Below are 18,089 nucleotides of genomic sequence, written 5' to 3'. Positions count from 1 at the left end.
TTCAAGTTGGGAAATTCCTATTGTTTTATCTTTCAGTTCATGGATTCTTTCCTCTGTCCCTTCTGTTCTGCTGTTGAACTCATCCCTTGAGAGTTTTTGATGCCTTAAGTACTTACTGTACTTTTAAGTTCTAAAGTTTCCATTTGGGCCATCTTTAAGTCTTCTATTGCTTTGCTGAGATTCTGTTTCTTTGTTGAGAACTTTTATATTTTCATTTGTTTCAAGCATGTTTGTAGTTGCTCAGTGAAACTCTTTCCCTGATGGAGCCTTTAAAATCTCTGTCAGATAATTCTAACACCTCATTATCTTTGTCTTAGCATTAATTGATTGTCTTTTTTCACTGAGTTTGAGATCCTCCTGGTTTTTGGCATAATGAATGACTTTTTATTGAAATCTGGATATTTGGGGTAATATAAGATCTGGATATCACCAAGCTTTCTGTGTTAGGTGGCTTCCTCTGACACTACTCTGACAAGGGAAGCAGGCGTGGCCTCATTACTGCAAGATGGGGGACAGAGAGGCAAGTTGCACACTTGGCCTCTGTTGACAACCAAATGGAGGAGCTCCTTGTTATAGCTGGGCAGGAGCGGGAGTTCTGGCTCCCCTGTAGGCCTCCATCATTACCTCCCTGGACTGAAGGGGTTGGAGTGCCTTATTACTGCTGTCCATGTAGTCTTCACTGACACAGTGAAAAGAGAGGATGGCCTTATTACCATCCTTATTACAGAATCAAAGTCTTGGCTTCTTACTTGGTTTCTCTGGCACCATCCTTGTTGGGGAGTTGGGTGCTCAACCGTTGCTGGCATCGGTAGGAGTGGGGCCAAATTTTTACTCTGGTGTTTGGCTGGGATGGAGTGGCCATTGTCTCAAACTTTCTGTGTTGCTGGCTGCCCCTTTCCTGGTCCTTTGACAAGAGAAAGGAGGCTTTTACTGGGGCATTTTTTGGTCTGTGTCCATTGGTTTTTCTGGGTTTTTGGTTTCTTCAGTTCCAAGCCTAGTATATATGACAAAAGGAACACCCAGGGAGCTCACCACCATGTTGTTCCCTGGGTTCCAAGGTCCCACAATCTACCTTCTTCTATCACTCTTTCAGTGTCTTCTCATATTTGTTTTCCTATATAATGACCAAAGTTTTTACTTGTACTTAGCAGGAAAAATAGAAGAAAGTATGTCTGCTTCATTTCCCCTGAAGCAGAAGTCTACAATTGCATTTTTAAAAATAAGAAGGTACCACCAAACTATTACAACAATTAGTACTGGGAATAAAGGTGGGATTTGGAAGGTGGAGATAAGGTTTAATAGACTAAGTTTCTGTATTACTTATATTATTTTTATGAAGATAATATATTACTTTAGTAAATTCTAAATATGTTTTTTTTTCATTTCAATCAAATTAAAGTTTGCAAAAAAAGATTAGCAGACATGTAAATAGTCAAGTGTAAACTCAGGGACTTCCTTACGGAAGCAAAGTGATAAAGCAAAGACTCAATTATCTTAAAGATTATCTTTTTTCCATTAATAGGAAGTTAATTAGAAAACTATCTCCTTCCATTCGTAATCACAAGTTACTCTGAAATTCAAATGTTTAAAAAGCAGTGGTATAAAATAAAAAGCAGTGGTATATACTCAGAGCTCCTTTATACCCCTTTAATCTAGTTATGATATTTATCATGACAGTAGTTTTACCACCAAAGCACTAACAAAAATATCCTCAAAAAATTGCACAAAGGCATGTTATCCTTTATATGACCTGAATTTTATAGGACATTTTTTTTCTTACACTAGTACTGTATCACCTAGTTCCTACTTATTTTTTTTAAAGTATCCTCTAAATAACTGGTGAGGATGAATTACATCTATACAACAGTAGTGACATACTTTTCTTCATGAAAAAAATAATAATAACTGGTACCTGACAAAACCTGACATTGTGAGCTTAGGCACAAAATTAGGATTTAAAAATGTGTCTTTACCTGCCATATTTTTAGATTTGTCTCCCCATCCAGATTAGAGGTTGCAACGTAACAGGTTACTTGAGGTTCACTAAGGAAGATAAAGCAAATAACACTGAATTAATATCTCTTCAAAAATTAATTTCCCAATAATGTAAACAATGAAATGGGATCTACATCAACAGCTGAAAGGACTGTTCAAAACTGAAAGAACTACAATTACTTTTTCAGGAGAAATTAGCAGTCTGATACTACCAGCCTAAAATTCATCTTGTAGTGGAAAACTACCCTCACAAAGCTGTGTGTTTACTCTTTAATCCCAAAAAGAGAAATGGCTGAGGGTGAATAGAAGATGTTATATAGCTCAGAACAAACCAGTGTCACAACTAAAGTCAAACCTAAAATTCTGTTATTTTCTAAAATGGGTCCATTGTAGTTCCCAATGGCTCAGGCTCTATGGCCTTTATTTTTTTTTTAAGATTTTATTTATCTATTTATTTATTTAAGAGAGAAAGCATGAGCTGGGGGGGGGTGCAGCGGGAGAGGGAGAAGCAGACTCTCCACTGAGCAGGGAGCCCAATATGGGGCTCGATCCCAGGACCCTGGGGCCATGACCTGAGTCAAAGGCAGATGCTTAACTAACTGAGCCACCCGGGTACCCCTCTACGGCCTTTATAATGAGAATCAAATCTTCAGGATAACTCTGGACAGAGCAGAGTCTCTCAGACAAACACTATATTTGGGCTTCTCTATTTCTATCTAACCTCACCCATTAAGAAATCAAGACACTGAATTAACGAACATTTGCCTTGCCAGATTTTACTCCATATCAAATGCAATTTACTCATGAAAATTAATTGTTTGGGGGGAAATGCCACAAAGAATAACAAAAAATGTCATTAAAGTTTACTTAGTCTTGATTTCTGTCTTACTCTTTTGACTGTATCTCATTTACTGAATATCAAGTTTAAAGTAAAACAATCTGTATCAATCTTGCCAGCCAAGACCATATACCCCCAAAATAAAAATATATCTTCATTAAAGATGCCAGTGATATAACAAAGTAAGAACTTCCAAAAACTTTCTCTTCTATAAAACAATGAGATAACTGGCAAAAATTATGAGAATCAACTTTTTCAGAACTCTGAAAATTAACTAAATACTTAAATCAACCCAAGGAGATTTTATTCAAGAAAAAAAAAGCTGAATATTGGTTTTTAAAAAAGTGAGCTTTGTAATATTTTAACTTGCCCTACTCCCACTTCCTGCTTTTGGCTCAGTGACAGCTTTAAAAAATAATAGTCCACAATCCCAATACTGGAGGGAGCATAAAAGAACAAGACCTCATTCAAAGCCTGTTCCCATAGTCATTATTTCACCTGATGGTTCTCTGGAAGGTCCCACTTGAAGGATTTGTTTTTATTTGACCTGACCCAGAGCTTACCCAGTGCTAAAATCCTGGGTAAACAGTGGTGGGGATTTGTTGAGAACATTTACAGGAAAGTGTTTTAACATTGCAGTTGTCTGAGGTGATGTATAATAGTTAGGAGAAACAATAGACTAACCAAAAGGCCTAAAAGAAAAACTTGTAATGAAAAGCAACAAACATAAATCCTGGGTGGGGTGCCTGGGTGGCTCAGTTGGTTAAGCCTCCAAATCTTGACCTCAGTTCAGGTCTTCATTTCGGGGTCATGAGTTCAAGCCGTGCATTGGGCTCCATGCTGGGCAGGGAACCTACTTTAAAAAAATTTTTTTAAATAAATCCTGAGGAGGAGAGAGAATCTGATTGCCAGAGATGCCACATTATATTACTTAAGATGTTCAATTTTCAACAAAAAACCATGAGACATGAAAACCATGAGAAGCAAGTATGACCCATACACAGATTAAAAAGCAGTCAATAGAAAGTGTCCCTGAGCAAATCCAGACATTGACTTTACTAGACAAAGTTGTAAATCAGATGTGCTAACTATATGCAAATAGATAAAGGAAACTATGTTGAAAGAAATAACATATTTGAACATGTCCCATCAAATAGAGAATATCAAGAAAAAAATAGAAATGATAAAGAAACCAAATAGAAATTCTGGGTTGAAAAGTACAATAACTGAGGGGCGCCTGGGTAGCTCAGTTGTTAAGCATCTGCCTTCGGCTCAGGTCATGATCCCAGGGTCCTGGGATCAAGCCCTGCATCGGGCTCCCTGCTTGGCAGGGAGCCTGCTTCTCCCTCTCCCTCTGCTGCTGCTCCCCTATTTGTGCTCTCTCTGTCAAATTAAAAAAAAAGAAAAGTACAATAACTGAAATGAAAAATTCATTGCTCAAATTTGAGCAGACAGAAGAAAGACTCAAACTTGAAGATAGGTCAATTGGGATAACTCAGTCTGAGAAACAAAAATTTAAAAGAATAAAGAAAAATAAACAGAGCCTCAGAGACCTGTGGGACATGAACAAACATACCAACATACATATAATGGGAGTCCCAAAAGGAGAATTGAGAAAGGGGCAGAAAAAATATTTAAAGAAATGATTCCCCAAAACTTCCCAAATCTGATGAAGAGCATTAATTTACACATCCAAGAAGCTCAACAAATAAGCCTTCAAGTAAAATATTCTCAAAGAAACCACACCTAGACAAATAATCAAACTGTTAAAAGTTAAAGCCAAAGAGAAAACCTGGAAAGCAAGAGGAAAAAGTTATTCACCACTTTCAAGAGATGCTAGATAAGACTATATATCATTCCTCAGCAGAAACCTTGGAGGATCAGGGTGCCTGGTTGGTGCAGTCAGTTAAGCGTCCACCTCTTGGTTTCAGCTCAGATCACGATCTCAGGGTCATGAAATCGAGCTCCACATTGGGTTTTGTGCTCAGCGCAGAGTCTGGTTGATATTCTCTCTGCCTCCCCCTGCTCTTTTTCTCTCAAATAAATAAATCTTAAAAAAAAAAAAAAAAAAAAGAAACCTTGTAGGAAAGAAGGCATGAGGATGATCTATTCAAAGCACTGGAAAAATACACATTCTTTTTTTTTTTAAAGATTTTATTTATTTATTTGACAGAGATACAGCGGGAGAGGGAACACAAGCAGGGGGAGTGGGAGAGGGAGAAGCAGCCTTCCCGCGGAGCAAGGAGCCCGATGTGGGGCTCAATCCCAGGACCCTGGGATCATGATCTGAGCTGAAGGCAGATGCTTAACGACTGAGCCACCCAGGTGCCCAAAAAAATACATTATTTTCAAGTGCCTATTGAACATTCTCTAGGATTGATCATATGTTAACCATACAACAAGCCTCAATAAATTTAAGGGACTGAAATCATACAAAGTATGTTCTTTGATCACAATAGGATGAAGTTAGAAATTAATAGGGAAATAAATTTGGGGAACTCCCAAGTAAAGTGGAATTTAAAGAACACACTACTCAATAACCAATGGATCAAAAAGAAATAAAAAGGGAAGTTAAAAAATACTCTGAGGTGAATGAGAGTTAAGATACCATGTACCAAGACCTATGAGATGCAACTAAAACAGTGCTTAGAGTCTAGTTTATAGCTGTAAATGTCTACATTTTAAAAAAATTAAGAGGAAAAATCTCAAATTAATAACCTTAACTTTACACCTTAAAAAAACTAGAAAAAGAAGATATTTTGATACATTTATAAATGAAAACTTAAAGTTTTCAGAATACAAGGGGGGAGCATAGGTAGATGTATTTGTCTATAAACCTAAAAAAATCCCTGGAAATATACACGGGAACATTATAGCACTGAGTGTCTGATGGCAGGGAAACAGGAGGGAAGGAGATGTCACTGGATGTCTTTTTTCACATTTTAAAACTTGAAACGCATGTGTGAATTAGCTATTCTAAAAAATTAAATTTTTTAAAAAGCCTGTGAAACTCCTCTTCCAAATTTGAAATACTCAAATGTACTCAGTCTAGCAATCATATTACCATGATTTTGTTCAAGCCCCAACTGGCTTAGAACTTTATATTGGTGTTTCTACTTTCAAAGCATATTTTCACCCTTCTTATCTTTCTATTTTTACAACTACCATGTGGGAATCATAAGCTTTTTTTTTTCCCTGAGAGAAGTGTGAACCAAGAACAAATAGAAAAGATCTGTTCCAAATGATAAAGCTTTTCCATTAGATCAATAGCCCCTATTTAAAAAAATTTTGTCTCTAAATTTGATCATGAGATATTCATACCATAAAGGTGGTTCCTACTTTTAAATTATTTTTAATATAGAAGACTAATTTTTCAAACAAGGTGAATTTTAGTAAATTTTATATGTATCTCTTACAGATTTGAAAGATAACAAAAATAAAATTTTATTTTTTGTGTGAAATATATATCCAAAAGAGTTTATAGAATGAATGTTATATTTTGAGAACAAAATACTGTTTTATTGCTATATATATTACAAGAGAAGAAACTATAGTACCTGAAAGGTCCCCCAATTGCATTTTCTTCTCTTCCTCCCAGAGATAACTACTATATTAATATTTGTGATAATCATTCCCTTCTCTTTATAATTTCATTACTACATTTATGTGTATCACTAAGCAATATATTGGTCACTTATAATCCATAAAAATTGGGGGGGGTTGTATACAATAATGTCATCTACAAATAATGAGAATTTTATTTTTTTTTACTCCATAGATACCAGTTTTTTCCTTTGATTGGGTTAAGATAGTTCCCTTTTATTGGTAGTTTTCTAGGAGGTTTTTTTTTTAAAGATTTTATTTGACAGAGAAAGACACAGCAAGAGAGGGAAAACAAGAAGGGGGAGTGGCAGAGGGAGAAGCAGGCTTCCCACAGAGCAGGGAGCCCGATGTGGGGCTCGATCCCAGAACCCTGGGATCATGACCTGAGCCGAAAGCAGACACTTAACGAGTGAGCCACCCAGGCGCCCCATTTTCTAGGGGCTTTTATCACAAATGTTGTATATTTTGAAATGCTTCTATTGATATGATCATGTTTTTTAGCTTTTAATCTACCAAAGTGAAAATGCACTAAAGTGCAATTCTTTCATTTCCTAATAATGAAACTGTTGTGGTCACCCTTCAGAAGCAGGATCAAGCACCCCCCACCCAAGATTTGGTTTGAGTGTCAAAACTGATGCTACAAACACACCAAAAGAGTGGGAAGGTTTATTATTTACAAGGTGCCAAAGGAGGGAACACCGAGGCTTTCCTGTCAACCAGGCCAGATGTGTGGCAGGAGGGGAAGAGGAGGGGAGGTTTAAAATTTGTCAGCAAACATCCAAAAATGGAGTCCGACTCCTTATTATAAAAACAAATTACATTCCTGTGATGAACCCCATTTGATCATATTACCATCTTTTATATTGTCAGGTTTTAACATTTTTTTTTTTAAGATTTTTATTTATTTTTTAGAGAGCGAGCGAGAGAGAAACAGCATGAGAGGGGAGAGGGTCAGAGGGAGAAGCAGGCTCTCCGCTGAGCCGGGAGCCCGATGTGGGACTCGATCCCAGGACCCTGGGATCATGACCTGAGCCGAAGGCAGACGCTTAACCATCTGAGCCACCCAGGCGCCCAGGTTTTAACATTTTTATACTAAAATTAACCACAAAATGGACTTGTAAATCTCCTTTATCATTCTGTCTTTAAATTTTTGTGTCAAGATTACACCAGCCTCAGAAAATTAATCAGAGGGTATTCTTTCTGTTACTTTGAGCAATTTATTGGAAGATTGGTATTTTCTCTACATTGAGTGTGTGATAGAATTTGACAGTTACAATGCCTGGTCCTGATAGTCTCTTTGTGGGGTTTTTTTTTTACTACCTACATAGTATCTTTAATGATTATAGGACCATTCAGGTTCTATATTTCTTCTAGAATAAGTTCTGGTAAGTATATTATGGATTTATGCACTTCATTTAAATGCTAAAATGTGATTATAAAACTTTCATAAGATCCTCTCATTTCTTTAATCTCTGATGCACTTATAATTATACCAACTTTTCAATTTTGTAGTATTGTGTACTGGTGCCTTTCCTTTTCTTCCCTGATTAATCTTACCAGAACTTTAGTTTATTAGTCATTTTCTTTTTTTTTTTTTATTCTTATGTTAATCCCCATACATTACATCATTAGTTTTAGATGAAGTGTTCCATGATTCATTGTTTGTGCATAACACCCAGTGCTCCATGCAGAATGTGCCCTCCTCAATACCCACCACCAGGCTAACCCATCCTCCCAACCCCCTCCCCTCTAGAACCCTGTTTGTTTTTTAGAGTCCATCGTCTCTCATGGTTCGTCTACCCCTCCGATTTCCCCCGCTTCATTCTTCCCCTCCCGCTACCTTCTTCTTCTTTTTTTTTTTTCTTAACATATATTGCATTATTTGTTTCAAAGGTACAGATCTGAGATTCCACAGTCTTGCACAATTCACAGCGCTTACCAGAGCACATACCCTCCCCAGTGTCTATTACCCAGTCACCCCATCCTTCCCACCCCACCCCCCACTCCAGCAACCCTCAGTTTGTTTCCTGAGATTAAGAATTCCTCATACCAGTGAGATCATATGATACATGTCTTTCTCTGACTTATTTCACTCAACATAATACCCTCCAGTTCCATCCACGTCGTTGCAAATGGCAAGATCTCATTCCTTTTGATGGCTGCATAATATTCCATTGTATATATATACCACCTCTTCTTTATCCATTCATCTGTTGATGGACATCTTGGCTCTTTCCACAGTTTGGCTATTGTGGACATTGCTGCTATAAACATCGGGGTGCACGTACCCCTTCGGATCCCTACTTTTGTATCTTTGGGGTAAATACCCAGTAGTGCAATTGCTGGGTCATAGGGTAGCTCTATTTTCAACTTTTTGAGGAACCTCCATACAGTTTTCCAGAGTGGCTGCACCAGCTTGCATTCCCACCAACAGTGTAGGAGGGTTCCCCTTTCTCCGCATCCCCGCCAACATCTGTCATTTCCTGACTTGTTAATTTTAGCCATTCTGACAGGTGTGAGGTGGTATCTCATTGAGGTTTTGATTTGGATTTCCCTGATGCCAAGCGATATTGAGCACTTTTTCATGTGTCTGTTGGCCATTTGGATGTCTTCTTTGGAAAAATGTCTGTTCATGTCTTCTGCCCATTTCTTGATTGGATTCTTTGCTCTTTGGGTGTTGAGTTTGATGAGTTCTTTATAGATTTTGGATACTAGCCCTTTATCTGATATGTCATTTGCAAATCTCTTCTCCCATTCTGTCGGTTGTCTTTTGGTTTTGTTGACTGTTTCCTTTGCTTTGCAAAAGCTTTTTATCTTGATGAAGTCCCAATAGTTCATTTTTGCCCTTGCCTCCCTTGCCTTTGGCGATGTTTCTAGGAAGAAGTTGCTTCGGCTGAGGTCAAAGAGGTTGCTGCCTGTGTTCTCCTTTAGGATTTGGATGGACTCCTGTCTCACATTGAGGTCTTTCAACCATTTGGAGTCTATCTTTGTGTGTGGTGTAAGGAAATGGTCCAGTTTCATTCTTCTGCATGTGGCTATCCAATTTTCCCAACACCATTTGTTGAAGAGACTGTCTTTGTTCCATTGGACATTCTTTCCTGCTTTGTCAAAGATGAGTTGACCATAGAGTTGAGGGTCCATTTCTGGGCTCTCTATTCTGTTCCATTGAGCTATGTGTCTGTTTTTGTGCCAGTACCATGCTGTCTTAATGATGACAGCTTTGTAATAGAGCTTGAAGTCCGGAATTGTGATGCCGCCGGCTTTGCTTTTCTTTTTCAACATTCCTCTGGCTATGCGGGGTCTTTTCTGGTTCCATGCAAATTTTAGGATGATTTGTTCCATTTCTTTGAAAAAAGTGGATGGTATTTTGATGGGGATTGCATTGAATGTGTAGATTGCTCTAGGTAGCATTGACATCTTCACAATATTTGTTCTTCCAATCCATGAGCACGGAACGTTTTTCCATTTCTTTGTGTCTTCCTCAATTTCTTTCATGAGTATTTTATAGTTTTCTGAGTACAGATCCTTTGTCTCTTTGGTTAGATTTATTCCTAGGTATCTTATGGTTTTGGGTGCAATTGTAAATGGGATCGACTCCTTAATTTCTCTTTCTTCTCTCTTGTTGTTGGTGTATAGGAATGCCACTGACTTCTGTGCATTGATTTTATATCCTGCCACTTTACTGAATTCCTGTATGAGTTCTAGCAGTTTTGGGGTGGAGTCTTTTGGGTTTTCCACATAAAGTATCATATCATCTGCAAAGAGTGAGAGTTTGACTTCTTCCTTGCCAATTTGGATGCCTTTGATTTCTTTTTGTTGTCTGATTGCTGTGGCTAGGACTTCCAATACTATGTTGAATAGCAGTGGTGATAGTGGACATCCCTGCCGTGTTCCTGACCTTAGGGGGAAAGCTCTCAGTTTTTCCCCATTTAGAATGATATTCGCTGTAGGTTTTTCATAGATGGCTTTTATGATATTGAGGTATGTACCCTCTATCCCTATACTCTGAAGAGTTTTGATCAAGAAAGGATGCTGTACTTTGTCAAATGCTTTTTCTGCATCTATTGAGAGGATCATATGATTCTTGTTCTTTCTTTTGTTAATGTATTGTATCACATTGATTGATTTGCGGATGTTGAACCAACCTTGCAGCCCAGGGATAAATCCCACTTGGTCGTGGTGAATAATCCTTTTAATGTACTGTTGGATCCTATTGGCTAGTATTTTGGTGAGAATTTTTGCATCCATGTTCATCAGGGATATTGGTCTGTAATTCTCCTTTTTGATGGGGTCTTTGTCTGGTTTTGGGATCAAGGTAATGCTGGCCTCATAAAATGAGTTTGGAAGTTTTCCTTCCATTTCTATTTTTTGGAACAGTTTCAGAAGAATAGGTATTAATTCTTCTTGAAATGTTTGGTAGAATTCCCCTGGGAAGCCATCTGGCCCTGGGCTTTTGTTTTTTGGGAGATTTTTGATGACTGCTTCAATTTCCTTAGTGGTTATAGGTCTGTTCAGGTTTTCTATTTCATCCTGGTTCAGCTTTGGTAGTTGGTACATCTCTAGGAATGCATCCATTTCTTCCAGGTTATTTAATTTGCTGGCATAGAGTTGCTCATAATATGTTCTTATAATTGTTTGTATTTCTTTGGTGTTGGTTGTGATCTCTCCTCTTTCATTCATGATTTTGTTGATGTGGGTCATTTCTCTTCTCTTTTTGATAAGTCTGGCCAGGGGTTTATCAATCTTGTTAATTCTTTCAAAGAAACAGCTCCTAGTTTCGTTGATCTGTTCTACTGTTCTTTTAGTTTCTATTTCATTGATTTCTGCTCTGATCTTTATTATTTCTCTTCTCCTACTGGGTTTAGGCTTTATTTGCTGTTCTTTCTCCAGCTCCTTTAGGTGTAGGGTTAGGTTGTATACTTGAGACCTTTCTTGCTTCTTGAGAAAGGCTTGTATTGCTATATACTTTCCTCTTAGGACTGCCTTTGCTGCATCCCAAAGATTTTGAATAGTTGTGTTTTCATTTTCATTGGTTTCCATGTATTTTTTTAATTCTTCTTTAATTTCCTGGTTGACCCATTCGTTCTTCAGTAGGATGCTCTTTAGCCTCCACGTATTTGAGTTCTTTCTGACTTTTGTCTTGTGATTGAGCTCTAGTTTCAAAGCATTGTGGTCTGAAAATAGGCAGGGAATGATTCCAATCTTTTGGTACTGGTTGAGACCTGATTTATGACCTAGGATGTGATCTATTCTGGAGAATGTTCCATGGGCACTGGAGAAGAATGTGTATTCCGTTGCTTTGGGGTGGAATGTTCTGAATATGTCTGTGAAGTCCATTTGGTCCAGTGTGTCATTTAAAGTCTTTATTTCCTTGTTGATCTTTTGCTTAGACGATCTGTCCATTTCAGTGAGGGGGGTGTTAAAGTCCCCCACTATTATTGTATTGTTGTCGATGTGTTTCTTTGCTTTTGTTATTAATTGGCTTATATAATTGGCTGCTCCCATGTTAGGGGCATAGATATTTACAATTGTTAGATCTTCTTGTTGGATAGATCCTTTAAGTAGGATATAGTGTCCTTCCTCATCTCTTATTACAGTCTTTGGTTTAAAATCTAATTTGTCTGATATAAGGATTGCCACCCCAGCTTTCTTTTGGTGTCCATTAGCATGGTAAATGGTTTTCCACCCCCCTCACTTTCAATCTGGGGGTGTCTTTGGGTCTAAAATGAGTCTCTTGCAGACAGCATATCGATGGGTCTTGTTTTTTAATCCAGTCTGATAGCCTGTGTCTTTGATTGGGGCATTGAGCCCATTTACATTCAGGGTAACTATTGAAAGATAGGAATTTAGTGCCATTGTATTGCCTGTAAGGTGACTGTTACCATATATTGTCTGTGTTCCTTTCTGGTCTATGTTGCTTTTAGGCTCTCTCTTTGCTTAGAGGACCCCTTTCAAGATTTCCTGTAGGGCTGGTTTTGTGTTTGCAAATTCCTTTAGTTTTTGTTTGTCCTGGAAGCTTTTTCTCTCTCCTTCAATTTTCAATGACAGCCTAGCTGGATAGAGTATTCTTGGCTGCATATTTTTCTCATTTAGTGCTCTGAATATATCCTGCCAGTCCTTTCTGGCCTGCCAGGTCTCTGTGGATAGGTCTGTTGCCAATCTAATGTTTCTACCCTTGTAGGTTACATATCTCTTCTCCCGAGCTGCTTTCAGGATTTTCTCTTTGTCTATGAGACTCTTAAGTTTTACTATTAGATGTCGGGGTGTTGACCTATTTTTATTGATTTTGAGAGGGGTTCTCTGTGCTTCCTGGATTTTCATGCCTGTTTCTTTCCCCAAATTAGGGAAGTTCTCTGCTATAATTTGCTCCATTATACCTTCTGCCCCTCTCTCTCTTTCTTCTTCTTCTGGGATCCCAATTATTCTAATGTTGTTTCGTCTTCTGGTATCGCTTATCTCTCGAATTCTGCCCTCGTGATCCAGTAGTTGTTTATCTCTCTTTTTCTCAGCTTCTTTATTTTCCATCATTTGTTCTTCTATATTACTGATTCTCTCTTCTGCCTCATTTATTCTAGCAGTTAGCGCCCCCATTTTTGATTGCACCTCATTAATAGCCTTTTTGATTTCTACTTGGTTGGATTTTAGTTCTTTTACTTCTCCAGAAAGGGTTTCTCTAATAACTTCCATATTTTTTTCAAGCCCAGCTAGTATCTTTAAAGTGATGATTCTGAACTCTAGATCTGACATTGTACTAATGTCCGTATTGAGTAGGTCCCTGGCAGTCGGTACTACCTCTTGTTCTTTTTGTTGAGGTGATTTTTTTCCATCTTGTCATTTTGTGCAGAGGAGAATAGATTAATGAGAGAACAAAATGCTAGCAGAGTAACAACGTCCCCAGAAAATATACTCTAAACAAATCAGAAAAAACCTGAAGCAGTGGGAAAAGAAAGGGAAAGAGAGAAAAAAGAAAAAGAAAAAAAAGAAAAAGATAAAGATAAAAACAAAAACAAACAAAATAAAACAACAACAACAAAAAAACCAGAATGTGATCAAATATGATCAGTGCCACACACTAGATTTGGGGTGTATTTTGGTCTTTTAGAAGAAAGTGCCTCCCAAAATTTTAAAGAAAGAAAAACTTATATATGTACAAAAATAAGGGTTGATATGATGAAGGGATGGAATATGACTGTAAAGACGGAAATCATAAAAAATTTTATAAAAGGAATTGATAAGAAGTTGTTTGAAAAAAGAAAGAGGATTTAAAAAAAAAAAGGGAGAGGATGTGATCAGGCAGGGGAATAGAAAACACCATATACTAGAGATTTAGGGTATATTTTCATCTGTTAGAAGAAACTATCTCAAAATTTTAAAGAGAGAACAACTTATATATATAAGCCAAAAATACGGGTAACTACTATGAAGGGATAGAATATGACTCTAAAAATGAAAAATAAAAATGTTTTTTTTTTTTAAAAAAGGGATTGATAAGATGTTGGTTGAAAAAGGAAAAAGAAAAATTCAAAAAGAAAAAAAAAAGAAAAAAGACAGTTAAAAAAAAAATTAACTTTGAAAGACTACAGAATCAGTGTAAAAAAGCCATGAATTCTATGTGCAGTAGTCCCCTAGAGCTGGAGTTCTGCCGTTCTCATTGATGGGTAAACTTGGTCTTGGCTGGCTGTTCTCGCTGATCTTCTGGGGAGGGGCCTGTTGCCGTGGTTTCCAAATGTCTTTGCCGGAGGCAGAATTGCCCCGCCCTTGCCCCCTCCCGGCTAAGTAATCTGCTCAGGTTTGCTCTCCGGGGCTTTTGTTCCCTGCGAGCTTTCCATACAGCTTTGGAGGCGGAGAGTCAAAACGGCGGCCTCCCAATCTCCGCCGTGGAGGAGCCGAGAACTCGGGGCCCCGCTTCTCAGTGAGCCCCCAGAGAAAAGCCGTCAGTCACTCCCGTCTCCCCGGTCTCCGGCCGCACTCCGTGCTCGCCCAGCCCGTGACCGCGCGTCTCTATCTCTGGCACCCGACCCCGGGTGGAGTCTCCAAACTCAGCAGATCCCTGCGGTGCACTCCCGCGCAGCTCCTCCCGGGGGAGGAAGGTGAGTCTCCCCGGATCTGCCGCTCGTTGGGTCCCTGCTGGAGGAGCAGTGGCCCAACTGTTCCACGGATCACGGTTTATGACAACCCCAAGCTGAGAGCCCGCGCCTGGGCTCCGCCTCTGCAGCCGGCTTCCCTGCTCCGATACCTGGGAGCTCCGCCACACTCAGGCACCCCCGGTCTTTCTGTGACCCTGAGGGTCCTGAGACCACACTGTCCCGGAGGGTTCCACCCCCCGCTTAGCCACCAGAGTGACGTCCCTCAGCGGAGCCGACTTTCAAAAGTTCCGATTTTGTGCTCCGCGGCTCTATCACTTGCCAGAAGCGGCAGACGGAACCCCTCCCCCGCCGTCTATCCTCCCGAATTTCGCCTCGGATTCACTTCTCCGCACGTCCTACCTTCCAGAAAGTGGTCGCTTTTCTGATGAGAGAGTTGTTGCTCTTCTTTTCTTCGATCTCCTGTTGAGTTTGTAGGTGTTCAGAATGGTTTGATCCCTATCCAGCTGAATTCCTGAGACCAGACGAAATCCAGGTCTCCTACTCCTCCGCCATCTTGCTCCGCCCCCTATTAGTCATTTTCTAAGAAGCAAGTTTTCCCCATTTTGATCTTCTCCATTGTTTTTTCATCAATTTCTACTTCTCTATTATTTCTTTATGCCTGATTTGAGTTTATTCTTTTGTACTGTAGCTAACTTCTTAGACTAGATTCTTAGCTCATTTTGTTGGCATTTCTTTTTTAATGAAAGCATTTTAAGCTAAAAATGTCTATCAACTTAGCTGTATCATAGATTTGATGTATTCTCATAACTACTAAAATCTAAGTATTTTCCAACTTCCATTATGATTGCTTCCTTGACCCACGAATTGTTTAGAGACGTTTTATTTGAACATATAAAGTTCCTAGTTATCTTTTTATTGATTTCAAACTTAATAGCATTATGGTCAGAGCAAGTGGCCTGTGGACTACCAGTCCCTTTTGATTCTTATGTCCTAACAATTTTGACAAATGTTCCTAATTGTGCTTGAAGCGTATCTATATATTGCTTTTTGGTACAATATACCAAGAATTTCTATACATGCCATTTCAAGGTTGTCATTTGCTTTTCAAATCTTCTACCTCCATACTGACTTTTTTTTCTCCATTTGATCAATTCCTGAAAGCAAATACTGAAACATCCCAGTATGATGTTGGGTTTGTAAATTTCTTATAGATGTTTAAGTTTTTTCTTTATGTTTAACCTATATCATTTCTCCGTGAATTAAAACTGGTATTATGAAATGGCTTTTTTTCTTTTTCTCCAGTGACACTTTATCTCAAAGAATGCTTTTTGCCTCAAAGTCTATTTTATCTAATGGTGATACCATCTCTTCTGGACTTTTCTATTTCTGTATTTTTTCATTTCAATCTCCCTGAGCACTTGTGTTTTGTGAAATTCTTGTAAACAACATATAGCTGGACAATTTTATAATCTTCTCTCTTTAACTTCTGAAATCTATTTGCTTTGTTATTGATGATGTATTTTTATTTATTCTACTACCTGATTAAGTGCATTCTATTTCTCCCTCTTTTTGCCTTTTTTCTATTCTTTTAGTTACTTGTGAGGGCTTTTCCTTTTTCTCAAATAATTTTCCCCCTTGATATGGCTGAAAGCTATATATTCTATGTCTAATCATTTAGATATTAAAGTAAATTTTTAGACAAATATCCAGAGTTTAAGGTTTCTAGCCAATCGATATCTTCACTCTCATTCTGAACAATTTGAACACCTTTGGTATAGTTCTGATTATCACACTCAAAATTACTCTGATGTTCCCTATTATTTAGTTCTAGCTTCAGATCCAGGAAACCCAATGAATCCAAGGGACAGACTTTCAAAAATTCTGAGAAACTGTTAGCCATTATCTTTTGGACTGTTACCTTTTCCACTCTCTGTTTTATCTCCTAATTAGAGGTTTCTTCTTTATTTTCCATGATCACATTAAACTCTCCGTTTAAAATTTTTTCAGCACACAGGCAAGGTGAATTCAGAGATCACATCTTCATGAGCCAACCTGAATCTCACAATTTTCCCTCCACCCTAAGCCAGACTCAAGACAAGCACATTTCTCTATTGCCCCCTACAGCATGGTGGTTTTTAGTCTTCATTCTCCCTTAATTAAGGGTGTAGTTCTCAGCTGTATGCAAGAATCGCCTACTTCCTATGCTCAATGAAATGGAAGCTTATGGTCTTCGGGGTTTGGCAGAAACACTCAGGGAAAAAGCCTATATTGACACAGGATTACCTTTCAGTGTTCTTAGGGTCTCACTTCATTCTGGGACTCAATTTAGTTTTCTTACTTTTATGCCCAATCAAATAAGCATTGGGATGTGTGTGCGTGTGTGTGTGTGTGTGTATCTAAGCTGTTTAGTGGGGGCAGGGTGAAAACTTAGAAAAATATCATCTGTAAAACTGCCAGAAAAAAGTCCAAGAACAATGATTTTTTTTATCTCCCCCCCACACACACACACTTCTCTCCTACTCCAAAAAAAAAAAAAGACTGGTTTCCATATAAGTAGTACTTTTTTGAGAGAAAGAGGCAAAGAAAGTCGCACATACAAATGATGTAGAGGTTATAAAAACAAAGCCCTTTATGGTACCTCTCCGGCTCCTGTGGTCAACCGCATACTCCTAACCAAACCTAAGAGAGAAACCTATCAGCAACAGTAAGTTCTTTTGCCCGGTGGGTTAATGCACTGATGGCAAGAGAACAAAGTGCATCTGGTAGGAATAAGAGCTAGTGTTGGCATTACTGCTTTTCCAGAAGCTTAGACAATGGCTCTAGAACAAATCTCTCTTCCCAATAAATCTCTCCATGCTCCAAGATGATGTGTGTCTAGAAGGCTAGGAACATTTTTATCACTTGGAGATGATTATGACTTGATCTAGGGAAACAGTTTACCCAACATGTCAGATGCAGCTGTGTTCATGACTATAGCCACCCTTACCCACAGACGCCCGAGACTATGTTCTCCTTACAGAGAACATGAAGGAGGGGACAGCTGAGCTCCCCAGGGGGCCCAACATAGAAGCATATGGAGAGGTGGTCAGATGACCTAATGGAAAGGAAATACCCATTGTAGGGAGTCTCTGTGTAAGTTTCCTCTAAAATGGCCAATGAATAAAGCAATATAGTTCTACAAAAAGAACAAAGGCTGTGTTTTTAAACTTGGGCCTCACATGAGCCCACTTAATGGTATTGAAAAGATCACTTACTCTCTGTGTGAGTCACTTTATTTATAGAATGGGAACATCTCAGAATTGCCATGAGATTAATATATGATAATAAGCATAATTTTTTTAAATTTTGCTGAATGTCTATAGAAATTACAGGAGGGATAGAATTAATCTAACAATTAGGCTAGAAGAAAATATGTCCAGGGAAATTAAAGATAATAAAAGTATAGAATAACAGTCAGCAAACTATGGCCCACAGGCTAAATCCAGGCTAAATCCTCTTTTTACAAATAAAGTTTCATTGGAACACGGCCACACCTATTTGTTTACATGTTGCCTATGGCTGCTTCT

The 18,089-nt window shown here is 38.4% G+C and overlaps 1 protein-coding gene across 1 annotated transcript in view; it reads right to left on the bottom strand.

Moving 5' to 3' along the window:
- Positions 1-18,089, bottom strand: part of LOC110570205 (phospholipid-transporting ATPase IB-like) — a 180,179-nt gene that overhangs the window by 143,102 nt on the left and 18,988 nt on the right. The window contains 1 exon segment of the mRNA XM_021678187.2: positions 1,974-2,043. Within this exon segment, the coding sequence (XP_021533862.2) occupies positions 1,974-2,043 (70 nt within the window).

The sequence above is a fragment of the Neomonachus schauinslandi genome, chromosome 3 (genome assembly GCF_002201575.2).
Source record: "Neomonachus schauinslandi chromosome 3, ASM220157v2, whole genome shotgun sequence".
NCBI classification, from domain to species: Eukaryota; Metazoa; Chordata; class Mammalia; order Carnivora; family Phocidae; genus Neomonachus; species Neomonachus schauinslandi.
Note: the sequence above shows the minus strand (reverse complement) of the source record. Positions and strands in the feature narration are given on the sequence as shown.